Source organism: Sebastes fasciatus, chromosome 6 (assembly GCF_043250625.1).
Source record: "Sebastes fasciatus isolate fSebFas1 chromosome 6, fSebFas1.pri, whole genome shotgun sequence".
NCBI lineage: Eukaryota > Metazoa > Chordata > Actinopteri > Perciformes > Sebastidae > Sebastes > Sebastes fasciatus.
The window spans coordinates 23,915,012-23,934,063 of record NC_133800.1 but is presented as its reverse complement, the minus strand read 5'-3'; the positions used below and the strand labels follow the sequence as shown (position 1 = coordinate 23,934,063).

The window sequence follows — 19,052 nt, the reverse complement described above, 5'->3', positions numbered from 1 at the left end:
AGTTCCACCATCTATTGAAGACGATGTCACGACGGTCACGGCTGTGAAAATGTCTCCTGTGGTGTTGCCTTGTCACGTACAAGGACGCCCTCAGCCCACTGTCACCTGGACCAAGGGTGGCGCCAAACTGGGAGCCAGAGGAGGAAGTTATCGTGTCCTTCCCACTGGTAAGACAACATGTCTAAAGGTCTTATGGTCTACTGGAACAATAATACCATAGACTGTATATAAGAAGTGGACGTAGACACCGTGACGTCACCCATTGGTTTGTGGACTGCCGTTTTGAAGCCTCCGGTTCGGCATTTTGGCCGTTGCCATCTTGGTTTTTGGCCGTCGCCAACTTTGTCTTTTGCCACAATAAGTGACACGAGAGGGTTGGAGCTAAGTACAAGATAATGTCGTGGTAGCGACATGTCAATCACAAGGTAGCCACACCTTTAAATATACCCTGCTTTATGGTCTATTTGACTCTAAATGGGACCATAATTTACTAAATGAACATCATGCTGTGTTGAAGAAGACTTGAAACAAGCGATTGAGACCATAAACTCATGTTTACAATGTTTACTGAGGTAATAAATCAAGTAAGAAGTAGGCTCATTTTCTCATAGACTTCTATACAATCAGACTTATTTTTGCAACCAGAGGAGTCGCCCCCTGCTGGCTATTAGAAAGAATGCAAGTTTAAGGCACTTCCGCATTTGCTTCACTTTTCAGAACCGGAGGTAGCCGCCTGATTGTTGCTCATTAAATGTGACATTAAACTGTGTATCTTTGCTTATTGCATTGCAGGAGTGTTGGAGATAACTGCTGCTGTGCCAAGCCATGCTGGCAGGTACACATGCTCAGCCCGCAACCCAGCTGGAGTGGCTCACAAACACATCTCGCTGTCTGTGCAAGGTAGGCTGTCATAGACTGGCTGCATGTTGCTGTGAAAACACTACCTGTTGTGTACATGTAAATAAATATATATATATATATATATATACACACAGTATAACAAGGGATTTGTTCTCCCATGTACTTAGAGCCCCCAGAGATCAGGCCAATGGCAGAGGAAGTACAAGCAGTGTTGCATCATGGGACCGTTCTGCTCTGTGAGGTTCAAGGCTTCCCCAGACCGTCCATCACCTGGCAGAGAGAGGGAGTTCCCATCACAACAGGTAATGATTTATAAAATACACATAAAGCAACCTATATTGTATATAAATGTTTCACTAGATTCACTAGATTTAAGTCCAATAGTTCATGACTGTGTTCTGTGAGAACATTCTTAATACTTTTAACATGTTTACAGACTGGACAGCTGTCTATCAAACCCCATACTGTATGTAGGTCTCACTGAAATTCATGGGACATGATCTGATTTTCATGCTCATGTGATGCGAATGCCTTGATTGATTACAGGTCACAGGCTTGCTTTGCTCTCAAACGGCGCTCTGAAGTTTTCTCGCGTCACGCTTGGTGATGCGGGGACCTACCAGTGCCTGGCAAAGAGCGAAGCTGGCGTAGCTGTGGGCAGGACCAAACTAGTCCTTCAAGGTAACGTGAACTTTTTGGTCTTACAGATGGGAAGAAAATGGTGGTTTCATTGTGTTTATTCCTCGTTGTCAAACTGGTTATTTTGGACATTTATAAACTAATCAATACTCTCATGTTTCTCCAGTCCCACCCGTGCTGAGTGTGCCTCGTGTGGAGTACACTGCAGTGCTAGGCCAGCCAGTCAGTCTGGAGTGTGTGGCTGATGGGCAGCCCCAACCTGAAGTTACTTGGCATAAGGAGAGAAGGCCTGTGGTTGACGGCTCTCATATACATATCTTTGCCAATGGAACCTTGGCTATTATCTCTACGCAGCGCAGTGACGCAGGCATGTACACATGTACCGCCAAAAACCTCGCCGGCAGAGCCAGCCACGACATGAGGCTGCTTATTCAAGGTAGATTAAGAGCCATTTCATATCATGTAAAGTCTGAATATAGCAGGTTTATGTTTAATAGTATTAATAAATACTTATGTTGTTGCATTTCAGTCCCGCCCATGATTCCTCCTGCGCAGACAGAGCTGTCAGTCATTCAAGGATTTCAGGCGCTGCTGCCCTGTGCTGCTCAGGGTTCACCAGATCCCAGAGTGACGTGGGAGAAGGATGGCGCCGTTGTGCCCGTCCGTCCAGGCAAATTCACTCGCCTGCGATCAGGAGAGCTAATCATCGAGAGGGCTGAGGTTAGCCTGATATTCTTCACTGCATTACTGTATGAGCCACAGCTCTGTCTAGCTCTGGGCATAATAATCAGTTTTGATTGCTTCCTTCACTCAGCCAGGAGATGCCGGCATGTTTACATGTGTAGCCACCAACGCAGCGGGCTCTGCGAGACAAGACATCCGCCTGTCCATCAACATGAGGCCTGCCTTCAAGGAGCTGCCAGGGGATGTGACCCTGAACAAAGGACAGAGTCTGGCCTTGTCCTGCCACGCTCAAGGAACACCTTCTCCTGTCATCTCCTGGACTGTCAACAACAGTCCTCACACAGGTATTCTCTTCAAATGCACTTTAATACTAGTATTACAGTGCCATTATGTCAAAAATCACATCACGGTGGCAGCTTCTGATGATCACAGTAACATGCAATATTGTTTATAGTGATAATCCGTAAGATTTCGGTCCTGGTTGATTTGGCAACACCCTGTTTACTGGTGGTGACAGCAAATGCGGTTTAATATTACAGGTTCCAGGATACGGGGGGCAGTAAAACAACAAACTGTTTTCATTTTAATTGATACATTTTCCATCATTCTGTGAGCAACCATGGTCTGGTTTTATGCTGCTCATGGCCTGAGTCTGCAGACAGCGAAAGTGAAAGTAGTTGGTTACCTTGCTGAGAAGTTAGAGATGTGAATCCTATCGCCAGCAGCTCTTCATCTTGATCTTCTTCATCTTGTTTTGTAGTTAAATTAAAGCATTTACTGTGACTACTTCATACTACTTGTTTTCCCAGTTAAATGGTTTTAATGTGAGGCAGCAGCAGTAGGAAATGTTCGATTTGCATTTGCAGTAACTTAATACGGCATTATTTGCGGGAATTTTGCTACAAACGCCCAGTTTGTTTACCACAAATATATAAATATTGCAATTGCTGTCAATTGATTAAAATATTTAATCGCGATTAATCACATTTTTTTTTCTCTGCAAAATGTACCTATACACATGGGAGTGGACAAATATGCTGCTTTATGCAAATATATGTTTGTATGTATATATTTATTATTGGAAATCAATTGACAACACAAAACAATGACAAATATTGTCCAGAAACCCTCACAGGTACTGCATTTAGCATAAAAAATATGCTCAAATCATAACATGACAAACTCAAGCCCAACAGGCAACAACAGCTGTCAGTGTGTCAGTGTGCTGACTTGACTATGACTTGCCACAAAACTGCATGTGATTATCATAAAGTGGGCATGTCTGTAAAGGGGAGACTCGTGGGTAACATTGGATTCATTAGGTTTTCTAGTTTCATGTTAGTAGTATCTTCACTCTAGCTTTAAAACTAAGCCCACTACAACCTAAAAATTGCAAATTGTGTTAATGCCTTAAAGAAATATGCGTTAAAACAAATTATCGCATTAACTTTGACAGCCCTAATTGCAATACTTTCAATACTTTCATCAGTGAGCCATAGGCTCAATCATTGTTGTGTTACCTCTTTCAGCGATAGTGACTTAACAGACATATATTTAGATGAAAATGACTTTAATGCAGTGTGAGTTAAAATGTAACCATGTTAAGCACTGATTGATTAAACATTTTCCAGGTGCCACTGTAGATGAATCTGGCAGGAGCTCTGTGATCATTGAGAATGTGACCACGGCTGACGCCGGGACCTACGTGTGCATAGCAGAAAACAGCGTGGGCTCCATCCGAGCGCTCTCATTCGTCCGTATCAGAGGTGAGCTTCCTGTCGAGGATTAGCTAGGGGGGGCTATCCATTTAACTTTCTACAGATACTGATATCACTCTTGTGCTGTGTGTGTCTCCAGAGCCTCCGGTGTTAAAGGGTGAAGCCCACATGTCTCAGACGGTCATCCAGGGTGGCTCCGCTATGCTCGACTGTCCAGTCCACGGAGACCCCAGCCCGGTCCTCCGCTGGCTCCGGGATGGAAAACCATTGCTGCGACCCCTCCGAATGCAAGCGCTTCCCAACGGATCCTTGGTCATCTACAGCATCACTGTAAATACAGAGCTCCCTTTATCTACATTTTAGAGCAGCTCTCTTTAGAAAAGTTTTGTTAAACCAAGTTTGAATGATTAATCCCCCGTGAGCAAACTACTCACATCAAATATTTAATATCTTGGAGAACAATGGAGCAGTATTGATCTAATCCAAGCTTCATCTGCAGTCCCCTTGGGTGGAGGAACAGTGTGCGACTGTCCTGCAGCATCCTGTTCCCACCTAAATCAGATTCACTTCAGTCAGAAAGGCTAACAGCATTAGCAACAGAGGGAGGAGGTGAACAGAGAGCTGGATGTTCCCAGACTCTGCCCCTCTCTCCTTAGCCCGTAACCTTGTTAGCCCTCTAACTGCTGCCGTAATTGCACAGCTTTCTCACAGACAGATGACTGTCCTTCCCACGGAGCACTCTAATGTGAAATTTCCTCTCTCTGGCCCAATAATATCTATTATGACAAAGAATTCAATGGAATAAGGTCTCAGCTGCCCAGTAGAAAATGCCAGCTTTTCTTTGCTATAATGTCAGCTTTTCTTCACCATGAAACTACATGTGATCTAAGACACAGTTTTGTCCCGGAGCTCTGTGGCCCCATCAGAGGAAAATTGTCCCTCAGAGTGCCAATTAAAGCCAAACTCTCCTCCTCTACCTGTTTGATCTACAGGCTGCAGACGAAGGGGAGTACCAGTGTGTGGCCGAGAGTGAAGCTGGAAAAGCTGAGAGGACCATTACTCTCACGGTTCAGAGTGAGTTCTGTGCTTATAATTACACACATTGTCACAGGATATGACATTAATCAGAAAATACACACACCACCTGCAAGTAATAGCACTTTTTTTACCCATCAGAATCTGGTTTCTCTTTCCAAGAACTATTCAAATAAATAGTTTTTTTCCCACCTCCACTTATTTATGCATTTTGTTTTCTTCTTTGTCAAATTTTGGTTGATTTTTGTCACTTTTTTTCCTACCTTCGGAGACATTTCTATAAGCTCATTGGCTTTAGACTGAAAACTCCAACGTCTTTTCCTCTAATCCCTCTCAAACACAGTCAATGGAGGCTACTCTAACTGGGAGAAATGGGGTCCATGCAGTAGCACCTGTGGACAAGGCTTCCAAGAACGGATCAGGTTATGCAACAACCCACAACCAGCCAATGGCGGCCGATCATGCAGCGGCCACAGTATCGACTCTAAGAAATGCCAAACTGGTCTCTGTCCAGGTACGAATACATTTTTGTATTTCCTCCATGCCGGCAACAGCCATGGCCAGAGGCATTATGTTTTTGGGTTGTCCGTCTGTCCGTCCCATTCTCGTTAACGAGATATCTCAGGAACGCCTGGAGGGAAGTTCTTCAAATTTGGCACAAACATCCACCTGGACACAAGGATGAACTGATTAGAATTTGGTGGTCAAAGGTCAAGGTCACTGTGACCTCACATAACACGTTTTTGGACATAACTCAAGAATTTGTATGCTAATTATGACAATTTCACACAAATATCTAATAGGATAGAATGATGACAATTTGGACAGACAGAAACCGCAACTTGACTGGTTGGCGGAGTCAACTAGTCATCTAGTCTTCCTTCACTTTAGACAGTACGTAACTGATATTTTCACTTTATCTCATATCCTGGTCAAGCTCTTGTGTGCACAAATGAACAGAATATTATGAAGGTCGCCTTAAAGACAGTGAACACACATCAAAAGGACATTGTGAGCTATGGGTATTATTACAGTATTTGTAATGAGATAGATTGGACATTTAATGTACATGTATCATAATAAATAATTATACAAGTGCATGTCTGTTTGGTAATGAAAGGAGAGACTCCTCGCAAGACCAGAGGCAGCCTGATAGGCATGGTGAACGAGAGGGAGTTTGGTGTGTCCTTCCTGGAGGCCAATATTACAGACAATATGGAAGACGGGAGCAGCACTATGCAGGCACGCCTGGACAACATCCCTCCCAGTGTGGGTGAGTGACCGCACTTTATGTCCTCCGGGTTGATATCACATGTCTAGAGAGAAAGGCCTTGGAGTCATTTCAGTGCTGTTGTTGTTGTACAACGAGTGTATAAACAAAATTGTTGGACAATCCAATGTGTTCTTGAAATAGACTCCAAGATGTAGTGTACTCCAAACTCAGAAGGTTAAACTTTGTTTATTAACCTTTTTTAATTTGCACATTATAGGTTTAGCAAGATTTTAAAGTCAAACCTTTCGGATTTAAATTCATAGGATGCAACATAATTAATGTAACAAAAAGCAAACAATCTAACTTTAAAATATAGACTTCTTTTAAATGGAAAAAGTATATATTAATTATTAGGGCTGTCAATCGATTAAAATATATAATCGTGATTATTTGCATGATTGTCCATAGTTAATCGCGATTAATCACAAATTAATTACCCATTTTTTATATGTTCAAAATGTCCCTTAAAGGGAAAACTATTCTGTTACTCTGACCTCCAGTTTCAGGGAAAGCTGGAGTCTGTTCTGTTCTGTTTCTTCCTTCTTTCATTAAGTAGTGAAAACATGATAGATCATTTATGGGATGTGGTCCTAATCTTCTTTTCTGTGGCTCTGTAAGAGGCCAAGAGCTGATTATTTATTTTTTCGTTGTAGGTCCCTTGTTACGGTTGCTTGTGTCTGCGTTTGCTCCCATCTACTGGACCACCGTGTTGCAGAGCGGAGCTGCCAGAAACGGCTACTCCCTCACTGAGGGCCAGTTCAGACAGGAGTCTCAGCTTGAGTTTGAGACCGGTAAGTTCTTCCCCAGATCAGTTTTACATGTATGGAAGTCAGATATTAAGTGTTAGCCAAAGGATTATTTATTTAAGGTAACGTACTGTATATTCCAAGAAAGAGTTTGGTAGCTTGGCCAGATGCTCAACTCATCTGTTACATGATGAAAATATTGCATCTAAAATCATGCAGGCTTTGTAAATATCTCACTTATGTATTCATGCTTACTTTGAATTATAACTGAGTGTTTACAGTGCAAACTACAAACAGACACAAACTAAAAATAACAGGCTTTTTAGTCATAAAGTTTTTATCTTATCTCTGAATGTTCTTTTGTAGTTTACAAAACAACCAGCAGATGGCACCACTCACTTCCACTGACATTCATGAGTTTACACATGAAGGCTATTAGTTCTAATCATGCTCCCTTGTGCCTGTAAATGAGTTGTCATTTTACTGTTCTTTAATCTCTTTAAACAGGGGAGATCCTTCGTTTGACCCATGTCGCCAGAGGTCTGGACTCTGAGGGAGTTTTACTAATCGACATCGTAATTAACGGATTTGTGCCTCCTTCACTATCATCATCTCATCTGAACCTCCAAGTGCGTTCACTGCTGTCATAGTAATGTGTATTACAGACCTCAAACACATCTCACTAGAGATTTTGATGACATATGTAAGTTCCTCTTTCTTTTCCCTGACCTCATTTCTTTTGTGTCCCGCAGGAGTTCGATGAGTCATACGTGCAGACGGGCCAAGGGCAGCTGTACTCGTGGTCATCGCAGACCCACCAGAGAGGAGGGAACCCCATGGTGCTGCGCTGTAATCACACCATTATTTACGAGGGCCAGGAGGAGCGCCAGGGCCCCCTGCTCCAGCTGCTCAAGATCTCCGGGATGAACAGCGTCTACAACATGTTCACTCTCACTTTGGACTTCCATATCACTGCCAACCTTCTCATACCAGGTCTGGGGGGGAAAAATGACAATGATTTAAAACTTCACTCTCATTACCTCACATGAAATACTGGATCTGAATGTCAAAGCAGCTATGAAACTGAACTTTTCTGTTTGCAGATGGTTATGGAGACACATGCCCTAAAGGTTTCATTCTTGACACGGCCTCCTACTGTGCTGGTATGCTGCTTTCCTTTATTTATGCCTCATTTATCTTTGAATATTTGTCCCTGCGCCAGTTTTATTATTATGATTCAATGTGTCCTTATTAGACGAAGATGAGTGTGAGCTCCAGTCTCCCTGCTCTCACTCATGTAACAACATCATGGGAGGCTTTTCCTGCGCCTGTCCCTCTGGTTTCACCATCTCTACAGAGACCAACACGTGCCAAGGTGAGAGGAAAAAAAACGTTTTTGTGATTAATTACCAGATATACTGTATAATGGTAATGTCTCAGTTAAAGGGATAGTTCGGGTGTTTTAAAGTGGGGTTGTTTGAAGTACGTATCCATAGTCAGTGTATTACCTACAGAAGATGACGGTCGGCATGCCCCCAGTTTGGAGAAGCAGACAGGAGTTACCGCACAGAACGAATGCAATGTACTGCTGTGGACGGGGCCGTTAGCAAAACATATTTCAGCCACCTAAAAGAAAGGCCCACCTAAAAAAAAACGATATCAGTTTAAGTGTACGCTATATTTAGTATATTTTCACTGCTTTATCTTGCCGTCAGACAGTCCTTTTATTGCCGTTGTACCCATCTATGCTCTCGCCAAAGCCACCAGACTCCATTGACAAAACCTGTAATTTTACCTCACAAAATACAGGGTTGCTGGTCTACCGCTACCTCAATCGGTTAGTTAGTTTGTGTTATTGTGTGACTTTGGTGAATCCGAACTATCCAAAGTCACACAATGACACAAACAAACTAACCGATTGAGGTAGCGAGAGAGCCGCAACTCCTGTGTTCTGCAAGGTAAAATTACTGTTTTTTTCAATGGAGTTTGGTTTCTTTTAGGTGGCTAAAATACGTTTTGCTGCCGCCCCCGTCCACAGCAGTACATTGCTTTGCTTCAGTGTGGTAACTCCTGTCTGCTTCTCCAATTACTGTAGGTAATACACTGACTATGGATAGGTAACTCATACAACCCCACTTCAAAACACCATCCATCCATCTGCAACCGCTTATCCCGTTAGGGGTCGCGGGGGGGGGCTGGAGCCGATCCCAGCCGACATTGGGCGATGGCGGGGTACACCCTAGACAGGTCGCCAGTCCATCGCAGGGCTGACACATAGAGACAGACAACCATTCACACTCACATTCACACCTACGGGCAATTTAGAGTCAACAATTAACCTAACCTGCATGTCTTTGGACTGTGGGAGGAAACCGGAGTACCCGGAGAAAACCCACTTCAAAACACCCAAACTATCAATTTAAGGAAAATTGCCATCTTCCGCTAATCCATTGCCTCAGCGTTTGGCCTTACACTTGTGTTTCACTTAAAACCAGATATCGATGAGTGTTCCCAGGGCTCACACATGTGCCACTACAACCAGCAGTGTGTCAACACAGTGGGCACATATCGCTGCCAGGCCAAGTGTGGACCAGGATTTAAGCCCAGCATTACGGGAACCAGCTGTGAAGGCAAGTCACTGTTAATCACTGTTAAAACTGCCTGCACAACATTTTCATACGGAGGCATAACAACTTATCTTCTACTGCATCTTCCCTTTTTTTGTTGAAACCAATTACATTTGTTCCTGCAATAATCCATAAAGACAAATCTCATTTCCTGCCATACAGTATCTTGTACAGTATACTGGATCACTGAAGCCTGATGTGTCAATTGTGTGTTTCAGATGTGGACGAGTGCAAAGAGTCCGCTCTCTCCCCATGCCAGCATCAGTGTCTCAATACTCTGGGCTCCTACCGCTGCATCTGTCACCCTGGATACCAGCTGTCAGGACATCGCTGCATCGGTCAGTCACTTAAACTTCCCACAGGATATTAAGAGCTGAGAAAAGTCATGGGAATTAAATTATTGTAACTTTCAAATCAAGGCGTGTCAGAATAGGATAATGTGTTAACTATAATGTGATAACTAACAGCTTTGTTGTAATGGTTGAACTTTTACAGACATCAATGAGTGCATGAGAAATGTCTGCCCGGCTCGCAAGGAGTGCCATAACACAGAGGGAGGATACCAGTGTTTCGACAGCTGCCCAGCTGGAATGACCAAAGCCGAGAATGGAGCCTGCATGGGTTAGTGGCTATCATACTTCATTTTTTCATCCACTTTCTTTATGTGCTAACTGTAGCATTAAAGGGATAGTTTAGTTTTTTTGTTTTTTTAGTCAGTGTATTATCTAGACTAGAGTAGATGGCGGTCGGCGCCCCCGGCTTGGAGAAGCAGACAGGAGTTACCGCATGAAAGCAAAGTTGCTGGTCTACCGCTGCCTCGATCGGTTAGTTTGTTTGTAGTATTATGTGACTTTGGTGAATCTAAACCAACCAAACTCACTCAATAACATAAACAAACTAGCCAATTGAGGCAGCTTTTTGCTGCCGGCCCCGTCCACAGCAGTACATCGCTTTGCTTCTATGCAACTCCTGTCTGCTTCTCCAAGCTGTGGGTGTGCTGACCGTCATCTACTGTTCGGTAATACACTGATTATGGATACCGTAAGTACCTCATACAACCCCACTTCAAACACCCAAACTATCCATTTATATCATGACTTCATTCTTATAGAGACACAAAATCAACTCACTTATGCTTTAAAGGGCTCATAAAACATAAAACACCTGTGATTTCCCTAATTAATTTGTATTTGGATGTTGAACAAGTGGCAGTTGGTCAGATAAGCTGGTCTTGTCTGCATTAGTATAATCAGTGGAAGCCAACAGGACTGTTGGTGATAGTATTGGCAGCTTCTACAGACCTCTCCACTGCATTTTACGTAACATAACACCAGGTCAGATTTCAAAGGATTGCTTTAGGGCACAAAACGGCAAGAGGTCGCTGCATATCCTTCACAAAGAAAGCTGAAGCGTTTGAAAACGTCTATTAATTGGTCCTCAAAGCAAACCTTTGACCGAAGCAACAAAGATCCTCTTTATAACAGGAAGCAACACAGTTTATGATAGTGTGGTCTTCATTTTGAGTAACTCTATAGTCCCAGTAGCAACAATGGTATGAGAAAGAGGCTGCCAGTCATCTCCACCATGGTCTAAATTATGGTTTTACTTTTGTTAAATTTTTTTGTTATCACAGTTATATCTTGATTTTTTTTTTAAAAAACACTCAATATTTTAATCTTTTTATTATCTTAGTTATTTATTTTGTTTATTTGTGTATATATATATATTAGTTTTATTAAAGTCTTATGTTTAATTTATTTAATATTTATATGGCCTTGTGTCTGAATGGTGCTCTATAAATAAAATTGCCTTGTCTTGCCTTTTAAAATGTTGATTAAGTTGATCAGAAGAGTTACAGGAGATGCAAATGTAATGCTGAGATTTGTGCTGATATATTTTTGTTGACTGCATATTTTCCAGATGTTGACGAGTGCCAGGATGGAAGTCACATGTGTCGCTACACTCAGATCTGTCAGAACACGATCGGAGGTTACGGCTGTGTGTGTCCCAGAGGTTACCGAACCCAGGGAGTAGGCCTGCCATGTCTGGGTACGACATCTGCTGTGTCTGTTGTATAACACGACTCACCAATGATGCATGGTGAGTTTTGTATGACACACAATGACACATGGGAATTTACCTGAGATTTGTTCTACCTTTTCAGACATTGACGAGTGCCAGCAGACACCGAGCCCTTGTGCTTACCAGTGCCGCAATGTGCCCGGCAGCTTTAGGTGCCTGTGCCCTCCTGGCACTGTGCTGCTCGGAGACGGGCGCTCCTGTGCGGGGCTGGAGAGAGGGCAGACCTTCACCAACGGCACCAGGGTCAGGGCGAGACTCCGCCCACAGCTGGTGTCGTCTCTCGGCAGGCCGATCCTCTCTCGTTCTCACGGAGTGTCTCGCATCACCAGACAGAGCTGTCCGGCGGGCTACACCAACAGAGACGGCTCATGTGTCGGTGAGTGGGCATCAAAACTGTCAAATACAGCATAAGTCCACATCATACTATCTTGCCAACCTCCTGATTCTTACACTTCACGGTATTCTCTGTACAGATGTCGATGAGTGTCAGCTCAGGAAGCCATGTCAACACGAGTGCCGTAACACCGTTGGCAGTTTCCAGTGCCTGTGTCCCGCTGGTTACCAGCTCTTACCCAACGGCAGGAACTGTAAAGGTAAGAATTTACTGTAACTGTAACCTTCTTATCTTGCGATGTCACGGGATCACGCGAGAATCGCAGGTTCACATATCACACAAAAATCTATCTTGTCAGGCTTAAAGTAATGTGTTTGTGTCCGACAAGCCAGAGCACGGACCAATCAGCATCCTTTTACAGGTTTCCTATGCAGCATGGAAAAGTATGGATTGCCCCTATTCCGTTTTCTAAACTATAAAATTCAGAATTTCTAAAAGTAAATTGATCACACAAGCAGAGTGTTTTTCTTGGCGTTTGGAGCAGCCAGTACAGTGAAGATGTTTACGAGTGTGCGAGTGAGCACGGGTCAGAGCGTACTGAACTCACACTCCTACGCAGAGCTGCCTGTACATCTGGACGTCTCAGCCAGGGCCGGCACGTCCATATGAGCGAACGAGGCAGTTGCCTAGGGCGGCACTTTGCCAAGGGGGGCGAAATGTGGGCAAACAATTCATTATGAGCAAAATAACAATGATAATACAATAATAAAATGTAACCAATAGCAGTAACTGCAGGCTGACAGCACAGAGGGGAACACTGCCTGTCAGACTGGGCCGATCTAATACTTTCAATATTGAGGGGGGGGGGTACGAGCGGCCCTTCCTAATTTGGACTGATCCTCGTTTGTTGAAATCTGATTGGCTCAGTCATTTACATCGTGAACGTGATGAACTGTGACGAGTGTTCCAGCTCACCTCATCTTGCCTGGCCGCCTTGTTTTGATTCAGTGCAGTGGTGACGTGCTAATACAAACTGAAGAGGTTTCACCCACTATGAAGTGTTTTGAAGGTCTTCAGCATCATCAGATTCTCTTTATACCACCAAAACTGTATTGGTGTTAAAATTATTGCCCGACAGACGTTCGCATAAAAGACCTGTCCATCTCAAAGTCCTGGGATGGATTTCTGTCCCTGTTGCTAATAGAGGGACGGCATAATTGTAGAGAGGCAGAAGTGCATGCACAAGACCTGCAAGACAGTGTTGCCCCAAGTGAAAGATGTTTGACAGTGGAACGTTGCAACCATAGGGGAGGCAGCGATGGTAAGCCATATGCAAGGGCAAAAGCACTGTAATATTGTCACAACATCATCTGCACCCCGAGTCACAAAGTCAAATATGGTCTGTAAAATCTACGGAGAAGTCTGGAAATTTGAGTCTGGAATCCTGAAGAGATTGGCGTAGATGCTGCATTAGCATCAGTTGTATCAGAACTGGAGAGTATTTCTTCATTGAAAGAAGAGCAAAGAGCGACACTGAAGGCTTTTCTCGATGGAAAAGATGTTTTCGCTCTTCTCCTGACTGGCTTCGCCAAGAGTTTGATTGACAGATCGTTCATCCAGTCACCTGCCAAGTATTTTTAAAAGATGCCTGCCCTTTTCCAAACAGTTTCCAATGAGCCTTCTCCCTCCCTTGAAATGATCACAGCTGAGCTCCTATCCACTTTCTCTACCTCTAGACATCGATGAATGTGTAGAACAAGGCATCCAATGTGGACACAACCAGATGTGTTTTAATACCCGAGGGGGATACCAGTGCCTGGACACACCCTGCCCTGCATCCTATCAGAGTGGACGGAGCCCGGGGTAAATTGCATGACTAAAAAAGTATTGTACGGTGTAAATACAATAATTAGGCTGTATGCATGTGCATGCAATGTTTTGTAGCTATAAAATATTTGAATGTGTCAGTGACACTTTCCCGTTGACCCTTTAAAGGACGTGCTACAGGCCCTGCTCTATGGACTGCGCCACAGGAGGCTCTCCTCTGCTCCTGCAGTACAAGCTGCTCACTCTCCCCTCTGGCATCCCAGCCAATCACAATGTGGTACGACTGTCGGCTTTCTCAGAGTCCGGCGTCCTGCAAGACCGCACGTCTTTTACCGTACTCGAGCAGGAATCAGTGACGGGCGCGATGGGCCGGGTGTTTGGCATCAGAGACGAGGCAGGCAGGGGGATCATCTTCACCCTGCGGGCTCTGAACAGGCCGGGACTGGTGCGCCTCAAGGTGCAGGCCACCACCATCTCGTCGCAGGGCCGCATCACCTACCAGAGCATCTTCATCATCTACATCTCCATCTCGACGTACCCCTACTGAGCCTCTGTGCTGCTTTACAGATGACTCTGCCTCCCAGTGGCCTCCGGATGCCTCTTACCCACAAGGCAATTCCCCCAAAACCCTGTGCCTCGGACACATTAGGCCACGCAAAGAAGCTCTAACATACAAGAGAAGGTGGACGTGGTCAGTAAGTGGATCTCATGAAGACGTGTGCCCCCATCTGTGACTGAAATGAATTCATTATAGAGCAGAACCTACTCTGAAATCTGAACTGACAAACATGCTGGATGAACATAATATTTTGTTTATTCACTATATGCCCTATTTTGGGAAAAATCTTTCTTATCAATATCTGAAAAATGCAGAATGCGAAAAAAAATGTAATGTCAACCAAGCACTGAAGTTATTTAGTATCCATCAGGAACAACCAGATATTTTTTTATGTTCTGCTATCATTTTGTTTGTTTATTTTACAATGTTATCTAATTCTGGGACAGATTTATTCTCACAAGCCTTTTAACAGTTTTGAAAATGTACAATTCTTCCCCTACTATTTTAATTTATTTAAGTCATTTGAACACATCACTGGTTCAAACAAGGTTTGAATTAATCAGGATCTACTAGCATCCTGATGACAAACCTTCAGTGGCACATCTAAACAGTGGCTTGTAGCTATCTCGCTATCATATGTCTTTTTGTACTCTTTTTATAACATTTTTTATCACGTGTAAAAGTTCAAAGGTGCTAATCTGAATGTACTTGAGTGTTTCAAATACTTGCCTTAGACTGCACTTACAGTTTCAGCTACAAAACGGCACGTCTTTCCTGCATTCATAATGCTATGCACAACATTTTAGTAACATAACATTTGAAATAGTTCAGCAATCAAACATGTGCCATCAATGAACACATCTGAGAAGTAATCTGAAAACTATAAAATGCCCACAATTGCAGTAAAAATGTTTGCTCTACTCCTGCAGATTAAACAAATATTTCCCTGTTGCTGTAAATGAGTGTCAAATATTTGTAGAAATAAAACAATTTGTTATTGTCTGTTACCATACCATAGTCTCAGTCAGTCTTGGTTGTATCTTATAACAGAACCTACTAACTAACAGCATTTTGCACAAACAATATTACTGCAAACATGTATTAACCAGGGGGAGAGCTTACGCACAACCTACTCAGGAAAAGCCATTTGGCCACAATGTTAATGAATGACGTATAAACCCCGAGAACAGATGACAATCTGGCTTTTAGATCATTTCTACTCTGGCCTTCCCTGACACAAACCTTAAGTAAACCTAAAATAATCTCTTTCCCACTCTGTTATGACTCTTCTGAGAATGCAGTAAAGTGGTCGTTGGCGATCTCTCTATCTTGTGCTCTGTCAATCTTAGGGGGATCTACTTGCAGAATTGGAATATAATATTAATGTGTTAAAGTGTGCTTTCTTTAGTGTATAATCACCTGAAACTAAGAATCGTTGTGTTTTCGTTAGCTTAGAATGAGCTGTTTATATCTAAATAGGGAGCGGGTCCTCTTCACGGAGCCGGCCGCCATGTTTCTACAGTAGCCGTAGTAACGGACAAACCAAATGCTGGCTCACATTTTCCGCGTTGACCCCCATAGTTCTCCAACACACAGGAGAAGTTTAAAGTGGTTGCAATCTGCAACCTCACCGCTAGATGGCGCCAGATCCTACACACTGCACCTTTAAAATAGTTTTATTTGCTCACTCAAAAGTGCTTAGCATCAAAGCTGAAAGCAGCTTTGTATTTAGGGGGCTGAGAGGTAAAGACAAATCTATGCAAAATATATGGAGGTTGACACATTTCTATCATCTCACAAATGATATCGTAATATTGCCCAACCTTAACCGGTAGCATCAATTTTCTTTCTTTTTTTAATTATATTTTTTATTGACACTTAGCAACAAACATCCATGAAATGAGTTACAAACTCTGTATGCATACATCACCCACCTAAGTCTGTCTAAAGTGCCGCATTTTAAGATTTCTTATAGAAACAGTACATAGAAAAATAAAACAGTGAAAATTATGAACAAATAAGGAGTGATATTTTAATTACCATACAATCATTGATTTGCAAAAATAAAATCTGGCCTGTGGGGTGTTACATAGTTAAGCCAGTTTTCCTAGCATGACACAAATAAGTCAAATTTATGGTTAACATATGCTGTTATCCTCTCCATTTTGTAAATGTCCATTGTAATGTCCATCCATGTATTTAAAGTTGGGCTCTCCTGTGATAACCATTTCCTTGTTTTCTAGCAGTTTTCATAGAGGACTGAATTCTGATCTTTTAATCTGCATCTTTATCTGTTACACTGATACTCAAAGCCAGGAGGTCATATCACTGACTGTGGAAACATCTGTAGTAAATGGTCATTGCCTCAGGTAATACCTCAGCTGCTCAGTAGATGGAGCATGCTTTAGGTTGTTGTCAAAATGTTGAAACTGACTGTAGATCAACTGTTGGGCCCTCGGTGCTCTGGGTGTACTGTTGCTCTCTTAGCTGTCATCACTGTCATATGTTGAGCTGCTGGTTGTATCGATCTCTACGGGAGGGAATTTCAACATTACCCCGCTTACGGATACACTGTTATGTGGGATCAGGTTGTTTTTGTGCCATGTAACTGACCAGGTTGAAGAGTTTGTACAGTTTGGCATCTAATACAGAACTCATTGTTTTTGCTGTTCATTTCCCTGAAATGACTAATAGAGAAGGTCATGGAAAGCTGACCTGAGCTGAGCTGAGGGGGTGTGTTTGTTGATGCTTCAATGTGTGTGTGGGGGGGAGGTTGCCTCCAGTTGTTTTGATTTTTGCTGTTTCTGTGATGTGGTCATTAGCTTAGACTGGATGTTAGGAATTACAAGTGATTGTGAAAGAACAGTTTTCTACAGTATACTGTGTGTGGGTTTAATACTTGTTAGTAAGTTACTACTTTAAAGGGGAACTACGCCCATTTTCAAAATTCAAAAAAAATATTAGTAAACATGAACAACTTTCTCCCAAATCCAAAAATTAGAGTGCTAAAACTCAAATGTGTCATGTCAGAAGGGTATAAAGAGTGGAGCTGCTCCATAGACAGTGGATGAGGAGAGATGTTGTGGATGACACTGCAGCCAGGGGAATGATCTGAGTATATGGGAACATTTTCTGTTTCACAACTGAGAACACTACAATAGAATAAAACTCATTTGGGTATAAAAAAAGAAAACAAACATTCTGTGGGTCCACAAAATCAGTCTTCCATTCATCGTCTATGGAGCAGCTCCAGATTTTATACCCTATGACATCATAAGTTTGAGACTTACTTCTCTGGTTTCTGGCTTTGAGAGAGAGTAGTTCCAATATTGACTTTACTAGACCATGGAAATAACACATTGGAATTCTCAATTTACGTAGTGTTCCCCTTCAAGTTGTTATACGAGTCAGCGCTTTCCATCATTAAAATATCCATCATACAACAATACCACTTATTATAATCATGAAATAAATATTTAGAAAATATAGATGTGTACAAAGCAGATCAAATAATTGTTGATGTGGCAGTTCAGCTGTTCCATATTTCCCATTAACGTAAACAGAAAGGATTTCTAAACAATTTTCCAACTGTGTTTCTAAACAAACAGCCATTAAACGTAATTATTTTTGACTAGTGGTACATGTGGAATTAAATTAATTAAAGCAATCTGTGCTATGTCTTTAACATCTCTGAACCACTGGCAATAGCTAAAGCAGCAGTGCCAATATAACTTTAACGTATGCATGTGAATAGAACGAGCAGTGGTTGCAAATAATTAGAAATAGCATTAAAAAAAGAAATGAGCATTGCTTTCTGGGAAAAACAGCAGGACTGCACGCCAAACTGGAAGCAAGTCATCCATTAAGGTTTCATAGAGCTTCACAAATCCCTTATAACACATGTAAATACACTGCGAGGCAGACTGGAGGCCTTTTCCTCTCTTCTATAAAACACAGAGTATTAGTGAAAATGAATGCTTAAGGCTGAGAGATGGCTAGTACCATCTCCCCTACTGCTTTACACAGTCAGGATGTCAGGAGAAATGGGGACTTACTGTGCTCCACTTGCTAATGAGCACAACACCGCTGCCTATTAGTAGGTTTAAGCAATGGAGCTCAGAGCGTAACCATTATGACCAAGTTCAATCTTCAAACAAAAGAATTCTTCAAGTTAAAGTCTTGTCAGACATTTCACTGTGTCCTAGATTCTGCCTGAGATCTAATGCCCCTTTATTTGCTAAATCAGACATTGTTTGACCAAACAGTATTCGCTCATAGCATCCCAAAACATTCAAAACTTAAAGCTGCACTAACTGATATTTTTACATGACTGTATATAAAGATAGACGACATGACAGCTCCCCAAAAAGTGAAGCCAAAACATCTCGATCGCCCCCATTGTGGCTGGCTGCAGTATAGGTCAAATATCCCGCCCCCTCCATGTTAGCGGATGGGACATGGGCCAAACTAAAAGGTCAAAGTACATGTCAAATAATATTTTTCCCAAAGATGGTTTCTGTCATTTTAAGTAGTTTTTTATCACGCTGATGTATGTTCAAGTGTTAATTTTTCTGATAAGTTTGGTTTTAATTAGTTCTTTGATGCTATAAAAAAGGGGGTGAGACGTCATGATTGACAGCTGCTCTGAGTGAAGTAGTCGTGCAGCC

At 42.5% G+C, this 19,052-nt stretch overlaps 1 protein-coding gene across 1 annotated transcript in view; it reads left to right on the top strand.

Annotated features, from left to right (window-relative positions):
* Window positions 1-16,194, top strand: part of hmcn2 (hemicentin 2) — a 62,425-nt gene extending 46,231 nt beyond the window's left edge. Inside the window, exons 57-81 of the mRNA XM_074638634.1 lie at window positions 3-167; window positions 793-900; window positions 1,029-1,163; window positions 1,408-1,542; window positions 1,667-1,936; window positions 2,030-2,220; window positions 2,315-2,528; window positions 3,816-3,950; window positions 4,042-4,232; window positions 4,895-4,976; window positions 5,281-5,451; window positions 6,058-6,210; window positions 6,864-7,001; window positions 7,464-7,585; window positions 7,709-7,949; window positions 8,060-8,119; window positions 8,212-8,331; window positions 9,452-9,586; window positions 9,802-9,921; window positions 10,079-10,204; window positions 11,504-11,632; window positions 11,748-12,041; window positions 12,139-12,258; window positions 13,736-13,862; window positions 13,995-16,194. Coding sequence (XP_074494735.1) covers window positions 3-167; window positions 793-900; window positions 1,029-1,163; window positions 1,408-1,542; window positions 1,667-1,936; window positions 2,030-2,220; window positions 2,315-2,528; window positions 3,816-3,950; window positions 4,042-4,232; window positions 4,895-4,976; window positions 5,281-5,451; window positions 6,058-6,210; window positions 6,864-7,001; window positions 7,464-7,585; window positions 7,709-7,949; window positions 8,060-8,119; window positions 8,212-8,331; window positions 9,452-9,586; window positions 9,802-9,921; window positions 10,079-10,204; window positions 11,504-11,632; window positions 11,748-12,041; window positions 12,139-12,258; window positions 13,736-13,862; window positions 13,995-14,373 — 4,061 coding nt within the window. The 3' untranslated portion in view covers window positions 14,374-16,194. The remainder of the gene's footprint in view (window positions 1-2; window positions 168-792; window positions 901-1,028; window positions 1,164-1,407; window positions 1,543-1,666; window positions 1,937-2,029; window positions 2,221-2,314; window positions 2,529-3,815; window positions 3,951-4,041; window positions 4,233-4,894; window positions 4,977-5,280; window positions 5,452-6,057; window positions 6,211-6,863; window positions 7,002-7,463; window positions 7,586-7,708; window positions 7,950-8,059; window positions 8,120-8,211; window positions 8,332-9,451; window positions 9,587-9,801; window positions 9,922-10,078; window positions 10,205-11,503; window positions 11,633-11,747; window positions 12,042-12,138; window positions 12,259-13,735; window positions 13,863-13,994) is intronic.
* The last annotated feature ends 2,858 nt before the right edge of the window (window positions 16,195-19,052 follow it).